Source organism: Antedon bifida, chromosome 8 (assembly GCF_963402885.1).
Source record: "Antedon bifida chromosome 8, ecAntBifi1.1, whole genome shotgun sequence".
Taxonomy (NCBI): Eukaryota; Metazoa; Echinodermata; class Crinoidea; order Comatulida; family Antedonidae; genus Antedon; species Antedon bifida.
In genome coordinates this window covers 10,999,245-11,016,365 of record NC_136233.1, presented here as the reverse complement: position 1 = coordinate 11,016,365, position 17,121 = coordinate 10,999,245, and the positions used below count along the sequence as shown (strand labels likewise).

Genomic DNA, 17,121 nt, shown 5'->3' with positions numbered 1-17,121 from the left:
ATATTCCATGCATACTTAAAAAACGAAAAAATATTAAAATGTATTGACTTTATTTCAATGTTATATCACTGTGCTCCACTGGTGCTAAATTGGGCTACTTGAGTACAGTGTATTAACATACGAAAAGATATTAAAATGTAGTGACTTATTTCTATTTTATATCACTGTGCTCCCCTGGCTCCAAATTGGTTCTACGTGAGCACAGTGTATTAACGTAACATACGAAAAGATATTAAAATGTAGTGACTTTTTTATATTTTATATCACTGTGCTCACTGGCACCGAATTGGTTCCACGTGAGTACAGTGTATTAACATACGAAAAGATAATAAAATTCAGTGACTTTATTTCTATTTTATATCACTGTGCTCACTGGCACCGAATTAGTTCCACTTGAGCACAGTGTATTAACATACGAAAAGATATTAAAATTCGGTGACTTATATTTCCATTTCATTTTACTGTGCTCACTGGTGCCAATTGGGTCCACTTGAGCACAATGTAACGAAAAGATATTAAAATTCAGTTACGGTTTCTATTTTATATCATTGTGCTCCCCTGGTGCCAAATTGGGTCCACTTGAGCACAGTGTATTAACATACGAAAATATATTAAAATTAGTGACTTATTTCTTATATCACTGTGCTACACCGGTGCTAAATTTGGTACACAGGAGCACAGTGTATTAACCTACGAAACTATTTTATAACACTGTGCTACACCGGTGCTAAATTTGGTCCACTTGACCAGTTACCGGTAGTACTATTTCTATTTCGGAAGTAAATAAAAAGGCATACATGGCGCTCCGTAGAAGTAGAGAATGCTCGGTCGTCGCGAAATGACGCTCTGAATATACCACCTCTGTGCGCATGCGCTCTCTCTGTCTTTTGTTTTTGGCGTACCGGCCGCCGTGTGTTTTTGTTTTGAACGTTGTATTTAAATTAAATGTTATTTTACTTACTTAGAAAATGAATTTAGAACTGTTGGGTAAGTACACATTACGTTGACTAACATAAAAATGTGTATAGAATTTTGTTTAAGATTCTAAACTGGTTAGGCCTAGCTAGGCTAGCCTAGGCTAGGCCTAGGCCCTCCTATTGTATAGGCCTATGCCCAACTTTAGTATTTACTGAACTGTCAACTGTTCGCGGACTGGCCGTGCTCCCCCAGCCCAGCAGCAGGCAGTTGTGAGCCGAGGTTCAGTCACATACCTACTATAGAGGCGTAGGACTAGACTTTTTTGTTGCTAAAATGTCAACCATTAGCAACATATTAATACCAACTAATACACTACTAGGCCTAGCCTAGTAAGCCCACGTTTGAATGAACAGTGTTGTTGCTAGGCCCTAGGCTAGCTAGGCCTACCTATTTATTTATGTGTGTCTTATCTTAATTAGGCTAAACATTTATAATAAGATGTTTTGTTTCTTTTGTCATAGAGTCATTTGGTCAAAATTATCCTGAGGTAAGTAGAAAAATGAAGAAAGACTTTTGTTTATAGTTAAAAAATATTGCAACATTCTTTCTTGTTACTGTTTTTAGTGTTAGTGAAAAAAAATTACAATGAAGTACTGTAATTGCACGTTTTTAACCTGCACACTTTTACATGTATTTGTAGGAAAGTGATGGCACCCTGGACTGTATCAGTATTGCACTAACATGTTGCTTCAACAAGAGAGGGAGCCTTCTTGCTGTTGGTTGTAACGATGGCAGGATCGTAATCTGGGATTTTTTGACCAGGGGAATTTGTAAGATCATCAGTGCTCATGTCCATCCTGTATGTTCACTGAGGCAAGTGTCACTACATTGAAAGTATATACCCTTTTTTCACACCTGAAAAAAATAACAACTTGATAACAAGTTGTAACCAGGTTTGTGAAGACAAATTTGTGGAAATTTCAAAGGGCCCTTTGTGAAATCTCGGAAGAAAACACACAGATGAGAAGACTGTTTTTGTTCTGTGTGTGTATTGCCCAGGTATTAAAATGACCAATCATAGGAATCAAATAGTGCTTTCTCCCAAGATTTCTCACAGTTCGCTGTGTTAGTACACTCACAGCCACTGATCATACCTGGGCCCTTTGAGACCAGTCTTTAGGTGACCCAGTATAAATAAATAATAAAAATAATAACAGTGTCCAATATATATATACAAATTGATTACATTTTGTGTTTGTTTATTCTTTCAGTTGGAGTCGAAATGGTCACAAACTGTTGAGTGCATCTACTGACAACATGGTCTCAATATGGGATGTTCTGTCTGGTGACTGTGATTACCGCTTCAGGTTTCCTTCTCCAGTTTTGAAGGTTATGTTTAATCCACGAAAAAGGTACGAAAATTTAACCACTTTCCGTATGACTACGCTAGTAACAAAATAAGTATAATTTATGCAGAATCACATACAGTACATCTATCTGCCAATTATAATTGGGCTAATTTGCATAAAATTAGTGCCACTTTATTTTGTTGTTACTGTAGAGATCAGATGCTTGTTTGTCCTATGAAGCACACCCCAGTGGTGCTTAGCACTGATGGCACACATTCAGATATACAACTAGAAGAAGACGTAAGTTTAACAGAATAAACATTGACAATGGTTTGGCAGTGAAGAGGCTTCTTGGTACAGAAGCACCTGCCCATACTACAAACCTAATCCTTGGCTTAAGTTAATTCATCTTGCCTGCACAACAATTTTACTTGTAACTTTTATATTGTTTTGTTATTCTTTATTTGTATGGTATGGCTCTCTAAATTCCTAAAATAGAAATTATATCCTAAAGCTCTGTCTACACTATCAAAATGTATGTGAAAACAAATGTGATGGGCCCATATACGGACATGATGATGTCATATCACTACCATATTTGATAGTGTAGATAGAACTTGGAAATGTGTTAATTAAAACTATTGATTAATTCATATTTATGTAGTAAACAAATATATTGTCTTTGCAGTCTGATCTAAATATTGTTGCAACATTCGACCGCAGAGGAAGTCATATTTATTCGGGCAACGCCAAAGGAAAGGTAACAAGATTTAACCAGTTATAATAGGTCTCCTTATTGACTTGTTATATACTAACCAGTTATAATAGGTCTCCTTATTACCTGGTTTATATACTAACCAGTTATAATAGGTCTCCTTATTGACTTGTTATATACTAACCAGTTAAAATAGGTCTCCTTATTAACTGGTTTATATACTAACCAGTTATAATAGGTCTCCATATTGACTTGTTATATACTAACCAGTTATAATAGGTCTTCATATTAACTGGTTTATATACTAACCAGTTATAATAGGTCTCCTTATTAACTGGTTTATATACTAACCCGTTATAATAGGTCTCTATATTGACTTGTTATATACTAACCAGTTATAATAGGTCTCCTTATTAACTGGTTTATATACTAACCAGTTATAATAGGTCTCCTTATTACCTGGTTTATGTACATAGTAAGTCTCCTTAGTTATATAGTTATAGTCTCCTAGTTATATACTGAATTTGTAACAATTGTATTTTTATCTTGAAACTAAAGGTCATAGTTGTGAACACAAAAACACTGAAAGTTGATGCAAGTTTCAAAGTTAGTACAGGTTCCAGCAATACAACAGCAATCAAATCTATTGAATTTGCAAGAAGAGGAGAGTAAGTAAACATACAGAAGGCAGTTTGGGAATCCTTTGTATACGTATGAGTAAAACTTACGTACTACACTGTGTAGCTTGACTTCAATACCATACATGATACTCGTTTTTGATGCGTTTTGACGTGCGGATTACAATTTACACGTTTAAGATTTATTCGTTGAAAATTAAGTTGTTAAAGGTGGCACAGATCACATTTTACCAGTAACATTTGGCGTAAAGCTCTGTTTACACTATCACACATTAAGTGACAAACAAATGTGATGTGCCCATATACATAATGATGTCATATCACAACCATATTTGGGCACATTACACTTGCTTGTCAAACTAGTTTGATAGTGTAGACAGATAGGAAACCCATTCATGTTCAAGTGGTTATGTTTTATTTTATATCCGCATTATTAAAAATAAAGTAACTCTATTTTCTTCTCCCTTGTGTCAGTTGTTTCCTAGTAAATACTGCTGACCGTGTGATCCGAGTTTACGAAAGTCGGGAAGTATTAGCATGTGGCAAAGATGGTGAGCCAGAACCAATTCAAAAACTCCAGGATCTGGTAAATAGGACAGCATGGAAGAAATGCTGTTTCTCAGGGGATGGAGAATACATTGTTGCAGGTACAGTATGCAGCAACATATAGGAAGAATAACAGTTTTACATGCTTGGCTGCATATTATAGGTTCAAATTCTGACATAGGCATAGACTAGTACTAGAGTATTTTTAGGGATCGTGTCAAAATCATGTTACTGCAGTAACTCAAGTTTTTACTGCAGCTGCTGTAACCCTGCAGGTCATGGGTTCAAATTCTGACATAAGCATAGACTATTACTAGAGTTCTGTTAGGGATCATGTCAAAGTTATGTTACTGCAGTAACTACATTTTTACTGCAGCTGCTGTAGACCTGCAGGTCATGGGTTCAAATTCTGACATATGCATAGACTAGTACTAGAGTATTGTTAGGCTTCATATCAAAAGTATGTTACTGCAGTAACAAAATGATTTTAGTTTTTGCAATAGATACAATGAAGCAGTTTATGAAGCATTCATGCAATAAACAGTGTGTATACGTTTATCCAAAAAAAGGTTGCTAAATAATTGCATAAACCGGTTTTAAAGTGTAAACAAAATGTAGTACTGTACTGCAGTAACGTCAGTAGAATAATTTTGACATGGTTCCTTAGGCAAATGCTTTCCTGAATTTGTATTGCCATGTATTATTGTCTTTGGTGAGTCCAATGTACATAAATGCACGATTTTACTTTAAAAAGAGTATTTTCTCCCTGCCTGCTGACAATGAATGGAGCTGCATTGTTACTGGAATCCTCAGTAACTGGAGGAATGTTAAATTGACATAAGTCTTATTCATATGAAGGTTCTGCCAGACAGCATGCTCTTTACATATGGGAGAAGAAATATGGTAACTTAGTCAAGATTCTTCATGGCACCAGAGGTGAACTGCTATTGGACGTTGTGTGGCATCCTGTTCGACCAATCATTGCATCTGTTTCTAGTGGCGTTGTGTCACTATGGGCACAGAATCAAGTAGTATGTATTGCTCTTTTACCGATCTCTTTTAGACTGAATTTATATTTAAAAAAACTTTTTTTTTTATAGGCCCGTTTACGTTAGGACAATAACAATGATGAATAGATTATAATTGTATATTTAAATCCAAAGGCAAATTACTGAATAAATGACAATGCTGTGGGTATCATTGACTGGATCTCAATGGAGATACAAATAAAATAAGCAAAGAAAGAATTTGCAGAGCTTTCTGGCAACTCTAACCCTTCCTCAGTGCAATGTATATTTATCTATTTATCATGGGTAGTGTGAACAGGCCTTAATTCGGTAACATCACACACTAGCTTAAAACCTAGTTAGTTAACAGATGCATTTTTATTCAATAACTGTTTTTGCCAGGAAAATTGGAGTGCATATGCTCCCGACTTTAAAGAACTCGATGAGAATGTTGAGTATGAAGAACGTGAGAGTGAGTTTGATATTGAAGATGAAGACAAGTCTGTAGAAGATGCTGTTGGTAAGATGAGGCAACATTCTTTGAAGCTCTGTTTACACTATCAAAGTAGTTGGACAAAAAAAGTGTGAAGTGCCCAAATATGGACATGATAATGTCCTATATCACTACCATATTTGGGCACACTTTTTTTGCCAATCTAGTTTGATAGTGCAGACAGAGCTTTAGAGATACTTACATTTATTTATTATTCATACACAATTTTGAATTTTAGATTGGGTACAGTTGTTCAAATAAAATGCAAATTCTATTTCCACATTTTTGCTTTTTTTTGGTAGATGCTCGTCAACTGGAGGATGAGGAAGTTGATGTTGTTTCTGTGGATGCAATTGCAGCCTTCATGAGCAGGTAAAGTCATCAGGCTATCAGATAGATTTTGTTGTTTTTGATGATTTTTGATGTTACATAAAACCCAGGGGCTCCCCAGAGCATGTGCAGTCCAATGCAACTATCACTTAAAAGTGCTAAACCAGGAGCCTTTGCTCACTGTGTTATGCCACTGCACTCTCTCCTCCCACCCCATCTCGCAATAATAATAAATAACAAATGTATTTATTAATAATTATTGTGCAATGTTAATCAAATATTGTAGTGACGAGGAAGATGAAGATGGTAGTGCATTGCTGTTTTTACCAGTTGCGCCGGAGATAGAAGAACCTGAGGAACCAAGCTGGGCACCGGCAACAGACCCTGTAAGTAAACAATGTATCTTACCATGAGCCCCACCAGAGTAAGGAAGGTGGCTACAAGTTTAATCTTGTACCCCTTCCACATCAACTAGCAAACAGTGCTTTGAAACACTGGGATGTCAACTCAGGATTTGTAGTTGTGAATGGTAAAAATCAAAATCCGGAGTTCAAAACACACACAGCTGAATGTTCTGTGCTGGGTGGAGATACGCCGGAAACTCCAGGATGTTGGGTCAAAGGGTTATCCTCACACGATCAATCATTGCTTTATAGTTCATTTTAAATAAATTTGTACAAAACATATAGTAGTATAAATAAAATAATAGTATAAATAAAATATGACTCCTTATTAAAATAAGTTAAAACAATAAAAATATTATTAATTGAAATGATTCTAATTATCATCGAAATGCAGGTAGGTAGATGGGAATGGCGTTTCCCTGCAGTTTCTTAGGAGTTCCTCCAGAGTATCACTGCAGCGCTTGTTGTGAAAGGGGTATTGTTGTGTATAATTAATTAATAATTATTGAATTTTAGACTGATGAACCCCTGGCTGAAAAGCGTGCAGCTACAGGAGAATCAACAAGTCCATCACCCAAAAAGAAGAAACTCAAAGCTGTTGAAGTAGATTTGAAAAATGCACCATCGGACGGTAAATCAAATACTGTTTTATTTTTTATAAATTTATTCCAAAATATACACAACTATACAACTTAAATAACATAATATCTGGGCTTAAAAACTACTTTGTACTATGCAATATAAAATAGGTTGTCTTATCTTGCATCCACTCACTTCAAACATAATTTACATTGTACAGTATATAAATCAAAATAAAGGATTATTTACATAAAAAAAATGGTACTATTACATTAATTCTGCGATTCAATGATATGTCCTCATCATTACTTATGACTTATTTAACACATTAATTTACAATGTAAAAACAGATAAATATATACATGGTAATTCTGAATCAGAAAGCGCCTAATGTTGTGAAACATCTAAGCGCTGTACCTATTATTACCCCGGTCATTTTTGGATCAAACATGTATGGAAACATACTCCCATAATGCAGCTAGTAATCAACGCAAAGTTGTGTATTGACTGTAACAGGTATATAGCTATATATATTTTCTGATCTTAAACAAAACATTGTAATTTTTTCCCCAGAAATCCACCCTCTTGCACTGAGTAAAGGTGGCGAGGGCAAGATGAAGAAAAAGACTACAAATATTTCAAAGTCAAAAGTGAGTTCTCGATCAAAGGATGGAGTGTCTAAACACAGAAACATAAAACAGTCGTCTAAAAATAGATCATCAGATGCCCAGGATTGAAATGTTAATTTATAATGTTGTTGTGCATAATTTAAAGCTTGATTCCCAGCACAACCCAAGAGGGTTGACCAATCAAAAGCGACAGTGGATGATTCATTTGTAATATGATAATATGCAGGCAAACGTGGCCTCATGTTTATAGCCAGCCAAACCTACCAACTCTGTCAAGTGCTTGTATTGATTTTTTGTTAAAGAATATTTATAAGACAATTTAAAAAATAGTGATATCCTAAGGTAAAATTTGATACTTTCACCATGAGGAAAAATGAATAAGTTTGTAATATAAACTAAAGTGATGGTAGTTCTTTTTAATACAAAACTAAAGTATACTAAAAGAAATGGAGGGAGGAAGGGATGAAGATAGAATACAATGGGGTCTTAGGGTTTGTCTTCATCATCATTTTTAGAATCTTAAAGGCCCATTTATACTAGGACACGTAACTAGATAAATATGTATTTTTCGTATATAAAACAAAAGATATTAGAAAATGTATCATGTTGATATAAAGTTTGCGGTACACCACATGTATTAGTTCTGAAAAGAACTGTTGAGTTTCTCGACGTTTCGATCAATCGAAACGTCGAGAAACTCAACAGTTCTTTTCAGAACTAATACACGTGGTGTACCGCAAACTTTATATCAACATTCGATTTCGCCATGCAAACCTTCAAACAATATAAAATGTATCATCCTAGAACTACAGGATAACCAGTTATGCTGCCTTTGATGAATTAATATTTTCACACGTCCAATCAAATGGAAATCATGATTAGCAGGGTCTTATGCTAATCTTCACCCGGTATTATCAAGAACATGCTAACATAATAATGTTATTGTGATATTTAATTTTACGTTCAAGCATTTTTTAATATAAAATATCAAAATGCTGTTATGTAGTTGTTGACGCGTTGTGACGAATGAAAAATGTAACAATCATTTAACTTATTTTTAACTTGTTTCTGGTAAGAAAAATATAAAGTTAAATTAAGCATCTTAATAACATGTACTTGACATCATTTTATATCATAAATCATTTAGGCGATACCGAGTCCTACCTGGCGATACCGAGCATACTAGGCAAAGATTAGCATGACCGATAGCAAGAGCAGTAATATTGTGATGATACAATTCTATTGTTATTATATTATAACAATAATATTATATTGTCATGTCATTTGATTGACTTTTACAAATACCTTTGTTTTTCCAAAGAGAGCATAAATAGTTATCCTATAGTTTTAGAATTAATAACTTTTCTAATATTGTTGTATTGTGTGTAGCAGTATTACTGCTACAATACACAGTATTTAGTTTAAATGTAGCATATTTTGAATATTAAAACATGTACAGTTGTATCAGTATGTTTTATATTGTCTTGTAGTAATGCACCAACCCTGATAATCCTTTAGAGGCTGTGACTATGGATTTAAAATGTAATCTATATATAACACCTAAATAATAACCTGGATTTATATAGCGCCTAATGAAACCTCTAAGCGCTGAACATTATTACCCCAGTCATTTTTTTGGATCAAACACGTATGGAAACATACTCCCATAATGCAGCTAGTAATCGGTGCAAAGTTTTGTCTTGATGTAAACGGGTTCCCATATACACCTGGGTGGAGAGAGGGAAACATAAGTAAAGTATCTTGCCTAAGGATACAAACAATGTGGCGAGAGTTGGATTCGAACCCCCAACACACTGCGCCACACAGCCGTACTAAAATAGATTCCTGTCATCTGATTGGATGAAAAAATGCCCTATCAATCACTGAACATATTGCGGTGAATTCCAAATCTTTACCGGATGAAACCAGGACAGCGAAAAACCTTAATGACAGCATAACAGCAATGTTGTGCGCATGCTCCAGCACAAGTCCGGTGAATTGCACAACCTCACAATTTTGCTCTGTCATGAGTGACACGAAAATACTTTATGATGCAGACTTAGAAAATACCAAAAACAAATCAAAATATGCAGTCCTATATATAGAGGTAAATACCTTCTTTAGAAAACAACAAATTAGGTATCCTAGCCTATCATTCAATCTGAATGAAATGACTAGAATCAATTTAGATGTTATATAAAACAAATATTGAATGTCTTTATATTTGTGCTATGGTACAAATAATTTCATTCGCTGAAAGATGAAAGTCATATTTTCATTTTTCACCTCTTGAAATTACTTATACCATCGCACTCATAAACATTCATTATTTGTATATTATATTAGCTACTGTATTGGTAATTCACCTCGTATAAAAACAATGTATAAAATAAATTGTGTTATTAGTATTACGATCGGCCGCCCCACAGACAGAAATGCCTGTCTTGAACTTGATATGTAAAATGATGACATTTACTGCATGTCTTGATTCCACACCGATAATTTATAATCTTTCCTGCAGGATCCCTTCCATGGCAGTACTTCAATCCGCACGGATACCAGCCGATGCAAACATCTAATGCACAGGCACACGGCACAGATGATTTGCTTACTTGGGAACATTTTGATATTTTTTCTGTGTTCAGTCTATGTGCAAAATTCATAAGTCCTTGATATGTTACATTGCTTCCTGAAATACAATAACAACTATGTGTAATCATAGCAATAATGGAACACATCAGCAGAGGTCCCAATTATGGAAAAATGAAATATCTAATATAGGATAAGTAAGTAAGTAATCAGCACAAAGTTGTGTCTTGACTTTACCAGGTACCCATTTGTACACCTGGGTGGAGAGGCAAACGTAAGTAAAGTGTCTTGCCTAAGGATACAAAAGCAATGCAACGACCATTGGATTCAAACTCATGATTAGTAGTCCATACAACGTCACCACGCCACACGCTCTTTTGGGGATTTTATAAGCATGAAAACATATCACATATAAACAGTGCTATTATTAAAATATTAGCATCTTTAGCAATGGTTATGTGAAACGTGACATGCTGATGTTCCATAGACGCATTTTTCTCCATCCATAGAAGACCTAGCAGTTAACTTTCCCAATACCAGCTATATTTGGGCTGGCCAAATAAAGTTTGGAATCGGAATGTGTTTTTAATTGTATTAAGGACAACTGGGACCTTTTAGTCCTTGGGAAGGTTTCTATGGCCCTGTTTCTGCTGCCAAGAAAATACCGTATTTTATACGGTATTTTTTGAATACCGTATTTATACCATATTTTGTTGGCAGCAGAAACTGCGCTCATAAAAAAAATACCGTATTTTGTATACCGTATTTTCCCCACAAAATTTGTGGATAAAATACGGTATTTACAAATTTATACCATATTTTTTGTACCCTTTTCTGCTGCCAATAAAAAATACCGTATTTTGTTTGACCTACGACATGAGGTCAACATCGTCTTTTTATTTTCTGTTGCTGTTAGCTGTATAGATATATTCGGCGAAAATGTGGAGTGAAAGACGTCACAGTATTTACTATATAAATCTGTGTGGGGAAGGAGGGTGTGGGGAAGGAGGGGGAGGGGAAGCTAAATGTCCGGCCAACTAAAAGGTAATAAAAGGGACAACCACATTTATAAAGACATTTCTAAAAAAATAAAGCAGGAGTACGGAATAGACTTGTCTCCAAAGCACGTAAACTCAAAGCTAAGAGCCTGCGAAAGCAGTACAACATTGCAAAAGACAATAACTCGGGGAGGAACGAATTTAGTTGTCCCCATTACGATGTTTTCTGTGCTCTCACAACATCTCTATCACTAGGGCTAGCCTGTTGAAAGTGAGTAAAACTTCCTTTATTGCGACTTTTAATTATCGACCAAATTAAAATGAATGGCAATTTGGGTAAAAAGGATGAAATTTAACACGACCACCCAAGAAGTATTGTTAGCAGAAACGGGGTACTAAAAAATACGGTATAAAAAATACCGTATTTTATACCGTATTTTTATACCGTATTTTGAGCAGTTGCAGCAGAAACAGGCCCTATGTATTGGACGATGTGATGAAAATGTGATGTACCCATACATGGACAGGATGATGTCATATCACTATCACATGTGGGCATATCACCACCATTTGGGCACATCACACTTTTTGTCAGTTTGATAGTGTAGACAGAGCTTTAAAGGTAAATTGATGTACTATCTGGATGATTGATTGTATGAGAGAGGGAGATCACTGGAACATAGGGAACTCCTCGTTCATCAGGGACTTGGGAGATCGCTGCATCTGGCCCACCAGTACAGTGAGAGCCAAGGGGTGTGGTATCATCTTCATTCCACTTAAGAGAAATGCCCTTTTAAAAAATGAGAAAAACAACTAAGCTTTGTCTACACTGTCAAACTTTATATGTGATGTGCCCTATATATGGACATGATGATGTCATATCACTACCATATTTGGGAATATCACTACCATGTTTGGGCATATCACCACCATATTTGGGCACATCACATTTTCTTTGTCAAACTAGCTTGACAGTATAGACAGAGCTTTACAGACATTGCCAATATTTTTCTACAACTACAATTTTTCACTAACCTTTTGACCATCCTTTGATGTCTAATACACTAGTAAAAGTAGTAGTTTTTGCTTCAGCGCACATTGTTTCAATATGCTTGCTGAACTGACTCGACTTTTTCGGGTCAATTGCTAAATTCATAGTGTGGTCTTCGATTCCTAAATCTTCTTCTGGTGTTCGAATTGTACCCGGATTTTTCTAAAAAGAAAAAACACATTTGGTAGTCATTGAAAAAAAAGTTTGATAAGGAAACTAATTTTAAAAATCCAATAAATTAGTATAGTTTAAGCCCAAACAACATTTTTCTTCCCTATGCCTTTTTCACGAAATGAAAGACATCCTCGATCGATGACAAACAATGCTGTTAAGGTAAGCGTAACCAACCTACATCACTGTATAATTAAAACAAATTTGAAAAATCGTTTTAATTGCCTAAAATCCAACGAAAAAGATATGTATAAAACACAGTGTATAAGCATAGGCACCGCGATAACAAGTTATGGACAGTGTGCCTATGTTTTAATACTGTGTCTTTTTCTGTTAGATTTAGGCGATGAAAAAAAATTTTCTAATTTGTGTTAATCATTCAGTAATATAAGCCAATCTTTTAAAAACATTTTACAGTAATTTTTTTTTCTTAGGAAATACAATTTTTTAATTAACATGGTGTACTGAAATCCCCTGAAAATGTTTTTATGTTACTGTTATTTCTGTTTCAAGAAGATGTCTTCTGTCATGAAAAAGGCATATTCTTTCTCCATCTAAATATATACAGTATCCAAGAAGTAAACATGTGTAGGCCTACCAACCTGCCGGAGTTTAGACATTGAATCAGATGAGATGAAGTCATTTCTATTGAATTTACTGACAAAGCAAACCACCTGATAGCGTCCTTCATCTCGTTCTTGTTCACCTAATACAATTAAACGCTGTATTTTTGTTTCCTGAAATGCAGTTAATAAAAAAGTACAGTACATTTAGTATGAACTTTTAAATTATTCTTTAAATTTAATACATTTAAATTTACACTGGCTTAAAAGACATTCATAATTGAGCAAACTGTGAAATAATGAAATAACAATAGGCTAGGCCTACTTCGTATTTGTTTAAGATTAAATACCAATAATTATTCGTATGATATTATTATGATGGAAAATGTATTGCTTTTAATTTATTTATGCCTAGGCCTAGGCCCTAGCTAGGCCTAGTTTTTTTAAACATTTATTAATTAAGGCCTAACTAAGTAATATGCATATATTTAATATTTAATAGGCCTAGATAAAATTATTAAATTGTAAAATTCTAACAACTTCAATATAAAGGTACAGTACTGGGTTTTGTCTAGCCTAGCTAGGCCCCTAAATAACAGCCTAGGCAGCCTACATCCTGTTCCTCACAGCGGCAAAAGTGCGTTACCCACCGTCTGAAAATCAATCAGAATCGAAACAAGTGTTCCGTCTAGCCTCTGGAAACTTAATCTCACTACATCATTCGGAATATCTGCTTGAATATTTTCTTGTATTAAATCTCCACCTTTATTTTTAACATTAACAACTAGTTGACTCGTCACAAGTGATGTTAACGATAATATAGAGGCGAAGCGTAAAAACAACGCCATTTTTTGTTTATGTCCTCACTTATTTTTAGATTTTCGCGAAAAGAAAGTGGCTGGCTATCGGCACGTTCGTCATTCGTGTGTGTAATTCATCAATTTCTATCGGCACGGTCAACCGTATTTCCACGGAAATCATGAATTTTGTTTCCAATTAATTCCTCATTATAATGATAATAATAATAATAGTGAAACTCGTGTTTTTTCGTGTTCAGTGTTTGCATGGACCGTCCATGAAAATGAGTTTTTTTTAAATTATTTTAAATGAGTACTCAAAGTGGGCATGAAAGTGGGTGAAAGTTTCAATAAAAAAGTGATCGATGAGAAGAAGACAAAGGAAAAAGAGCGTCCATCGTCTCATAACCTTTAACATCTTTATGACGGTGTGGTGACGATGTACACACATAGGGGCAGCTGATCTTTGATTTTTTTTGTGGGGTGAGTGTGGTGAGGAGGCGAAAATGTGAGAAGGCAGTGAAAAGAAGACAATTACAATAATCGAGCCTTGTTTAAATAACAGCATGAACACAAATCTGAACTTGGGTTGTCAAAAAAATGTATTTCGAAGATAGTATTGAACGATTTTGCTAAATGTTAGTAAAACATATATCAGTGTTGATCTAATATCGGCTCGGTTCGGTTCGGTTAAGTTACGAACTGAGGATGCAGATTGGAGCTTGAGTGATGAAAGCTGCTTTGGAAAAGAATTAAATTTGAAGTGAAAAATTCAAATTAGGCCTACATGACATCCACGATTCAATTTCATGAAAACAGTTTCGAAGTTTATCAGAAACACAAAGTTGATTAGGCTAGATGGATTGATAGGAAGATTGGTTGTCGTCATATCAGCATTATTATAGAATTGGATCATGACTGTGAACGAGTGATATTTGCGACAGGGGAAATATACAAAGAAAATAAGAGAGGCCAGAGAACAGAACCTCACAGAACACACCACAATTTAAGAAATATGGAGTGGAAAATTAATTATTTATATACTGTGTATAAATGATTAGATCAGAAATGTATGATGAAACCCATTTAAGAACATGTGCCAGAAAAACCGAAATTGTTTGAAAGTCGTTCAAGAAGAACATTTTTACCAATCGTATCAAATCGAGGACGAAGGAGTATCAATAAAAAATGAAAATTTAAAAGTTTGTTTAATGTATGTCCAGTTTTGTAGGCAGATTGATAAACTTCAGTAAGATTTGTTGAAGTAGTGATCAGTGATTAGTCATTAATTTGTGAGAATCGTATAGCGTTGTTATCATTACCAAACTATATCAAATAATAATTTATAAACTTTCAGTTAAAATATTATAATGTATTTATTTGTATAAACGTGACTATACACAGCATAATGAATATATTATTATCAATAAACAATATTAATTTTGATTCTTTGTGAAATTAAAAAATTCGTATTCAATGTTATCAATTAAGTCTTCGATGGCTGGTCTTTGGCCTGGTCTGGAATGAAGGCAGGGTCCGCTGATATCCATTAGCGGCATTAATGCTTTGTTGGCGGCAATTCCTTCAATTATGACACCAAAACTGTAGATGTCTGAGGAAAAGGTCGGTGGTGTGTTGATGTTGTACAGCTCTGGTGCATGTTCCGGGTGATCTTGCATTAGGTCGAAGACATCAGCTTTGTCGGTATTGTTTAATTGGAAAAAATCAAACGGTGCTTCTGCGGTGCAAACTGAGCCAAAGTCGACAATTTTTGCGGAGATACGAGGACCCTTGTTGTAAAGGAGAATATTACGGCTTGCCAGGTCATTGTGAATCAAACTATTCTTCTGTAGTATCTCGATTCCTTCTGCGATGTCCAAAATAATGTGAAAACAATCAATCGTGGTCATATGTGGTGAACCACTTGCCAAAGCTTTCATCAGTGATGTTGATTTGAATGATGTTGAGTCGCCAACAAATTCCATAACAATGGCCCATTGTGTGTCTGATGTAACTGCTTCACAAACGCCATAAACCCGTGGAAACACGTCACTCTCCTGAGACAGAACCATCATTATTCTAGCCTCAAATAACACTGTCAGCTTGTCGATGAACCGATTGAATTTGCCCGATTGATTGGTTGTTGTGATAGCCTTAACAGCCACGAGTTCGCCATTAGAAACTTCAAAACGATGAAGTAAAACTTTTCCATATGTACCAGTGCCAAGTACTACCTATATAATGCAAAAATATAACATTATATCAAGGTATAGGCCCGTAATGTCGATATATTACAGTATTTTCTGTGGTATTATGTCCGTCCCAGTCTAAAAAATAGTACCAGTTAACAGTAGGCCTACCAGTCCAACGGCTCGAAAAGATTTCTCCGGACAGTAGGTTATACCATGGATTAATACGGTTATACATTACAATGTCAGACTTTAAATTCAATTCAACCTACCTGATGTTTATCATTCGTTGCTGGATACAGAAGATCAGATTCAAACCATTTAACATTATTCGGAAGCTTTTCATCCATTACCTTGATTTCGATAGTCATGCATTTCATCCAGTGTTCTGAAGCTGATGAAATCTTAAAGTCAGCAGGCTGTACATCGTTGTTATCTTTGTTCGTGCTATTAAATCTTGGTGGTTGATAATAAGAGGTCAGTGGAGAGAGGTTTAGGCTAGAAAGACTCGAGCAATATCCATTGGTAGTAAGGATGTTACTGTCACTTCTATCTGGTGTGTATCCAATTGCCGGTACATTGTTGATAACGTCCAGGAAGCACCATTTTCTGATCCAGTTAAGAGCTATCATTGAGTCAGGCTCGCCGTTTCTACGTCCAAAGATGCGTCCATCCAGAATGAGGAGATCTCTTGCAAAGCCACTTATTATGCCGTTGTCAATGTCAAATGGCAATTCTTGATTTTCATATGCGATGGCCGATGTTTGAGGTAGTGTGATGATGGCAAGTCCATATATAATTCGAATAATTATAATTCGTAGGGCAGGTGAAACATTTAACCAGGCTTTAGATGTTTGATAATCATTATTTTCCGTTTTCTCATCATCGTTGGAATTTTGAAAGCACATGAAATATTTTCTACAGAAGCCTGAAATGGCTGTCCGGCTGAAAATAAATATTATAAACATGTAAAACTTCATTTATTCACTTTCTTCACCTACTGCTTTTTGTATATTATTAGCAACTTTATACTGATAGGCCTACAATGTATAATTACCTATTTTTAAAGCAATTTCTGGTTGCTTTCCAACCTTTTAAAATGTTCTTCCACCTTCTAGGCATTCTGAAGAAATAAGATATAAATATGTGTGAATT

At 35.1% G+C, this 17,121-nt stretch overlaps 3 protein-coding genes across 4 annotated transcripts; 1 reads left to right on the top strand and 2 right to left on the bottom strand.

Moving 5' to 3' along the window:
• The first annotated feature begins 871 nt into the window (after positions 1-871).
• On the top strand, positions 872-7,899 carry LOC144851176 (retinoblastoma-binding protein 5-like). The gene is made up of 14 exons (XM_078708745.1): positions 872-987; positions 1,440-1,465; positions 1,619-1,791; positions 2,190-2,330; positions 2,480-2,567; positions 2,956-3,027; positions 3,541-3,650; positions 4,095-4,267; positions 5,025-5,197; positions 5,576-5,693; positions 5,969-6,038; positions 6,283-6,382; positions 6,917-7,031; positions 7,553-7,899. The coding sequence occupies exons 1-14, from the start codon at positions 969-971 to the stop codon at positions 7,714-7,716; spliced, it is 1,542 nt and encodes a 513-aa protein (XP_078564871.1). The 5' UTR covers positions 872-968; the 3' UTR covers positions 7,717-7,899.
• On the bottom strand, positions 7,864-13,848 carry LOC144851177 (out at first protein-like). Of its 2 annotated transcripts, XR_013614155.1 has the most exons (5): positions 13,631-13,848; positions 13,020-13,154; positions 12,231-12,408; positions 8,344-10,297; positions 7,864-8,272 (listed from the first exon to the last, which is right to left on the bottom strand). XR_013614155.1 is itself a non-coding variant. In XM_078708746.1 (4 exons), the coding sequence occupies exons 1-4, from the start codon at positions 13,826-13,828 to the stop codon at positions 10,017-10,019; spliced, it is 792 nt and encodes a 263-aa protein (XP_078564872.1). In that variant the 5' UTR covers positions 13,829-13,848; the 3' UTR covers positions 7,864-10,016. The 2 variants fall into 2 exon arrangements, 1 of the variants encoding a protein (XP_078564872.1); XM_078708746.1 differs by having other exon boundaries at positions 7,864-10,297.
• A 1,315-nt stretch (positions 13,849-15,163) lies between these two features.
• Positions 15,164-16,978, bottom strand: LOC144850331 (uncharacterized). The gene is made up of 2 exons (XM_078707591.1): positions 16,239-16,978; positions 15,164-16,011 (listed from the first exon to the last, which is right to left on the bottom strand). Exons 1-2 carry the CDS (start codon positions 16,944-16,946, stop codon positions 15,214-15,216), a joined length of 1,506 nt encoding a protein of 501 aa, XP_078563717.1. The 5' UTR covers positions 16,947-16,978; the 3' UTR covers positions 15,164-15,213.
• Between the last annotated feature and the right edge of the window lie 143 nt (positions 16,979-17,121).

What these genes read in the sequence shown, in the direction of transcription:
- LOC144851176 (XM_078708745.1), top strand. An exon ending in ATGTTTAATCCACGAAAAAG is followed by an intron (nt 2,331 to 2,479) that starts GTACGAAAATTT and finishes TTGTTACTGTAG; the next exon opens with AGATCAGATGCTTGTTTGTC. An exon ending in ATTGCAGCCTTCATGAGCAG is followed by an intron (nt 6,039 to 6,282) that starts GTAAAGTCATCA and finishes CAAATATTGTAG; the next exon opens with TGACGAGGAAGATGAAGATG.
- LOC144851177 (XM_078708746.1), bottom strand. Translation starts at nt 13,828, where the DNA reads ATGGCGTTGTTTTTACGCTTCGCCTCTATATTATCGTTAACATCACTT. An exon ending in CAATGTCTAAACTCCGGCAG is followed by an intron (nt 12,409 to 13,019) that starts GTTGGTAGGCCT and finishes TTTTCTTTTTAG; the next exon opens with AAAAATCCGGGTACAATTCG. An exon ending in CATCAAAGGATGGTCAAAAG is followed by an intron (nt 10,298 to 12,230) that starts GTTAGTGAAAAA and finishes ATTGTATTTCAG; the next exon opens with GAAGCAATGTAACATATCAA.
- LOC144850331 (XM_078707591.1), bottom strand. Translation starts at nt 16,946, where the DNA reads ATGAAGTTTTACATGTTTATAATATTTATTTTCAGCCGGACAGCCATT. An exon ending in CAACGAATGATAAACATCAG is followed by an intron (nt 16,012 to 16,238) that starts GTAGGTTGAATT and finishes TGCATTATATAG; the next exon opens with GTAGTACTTGGCACTGGTAC.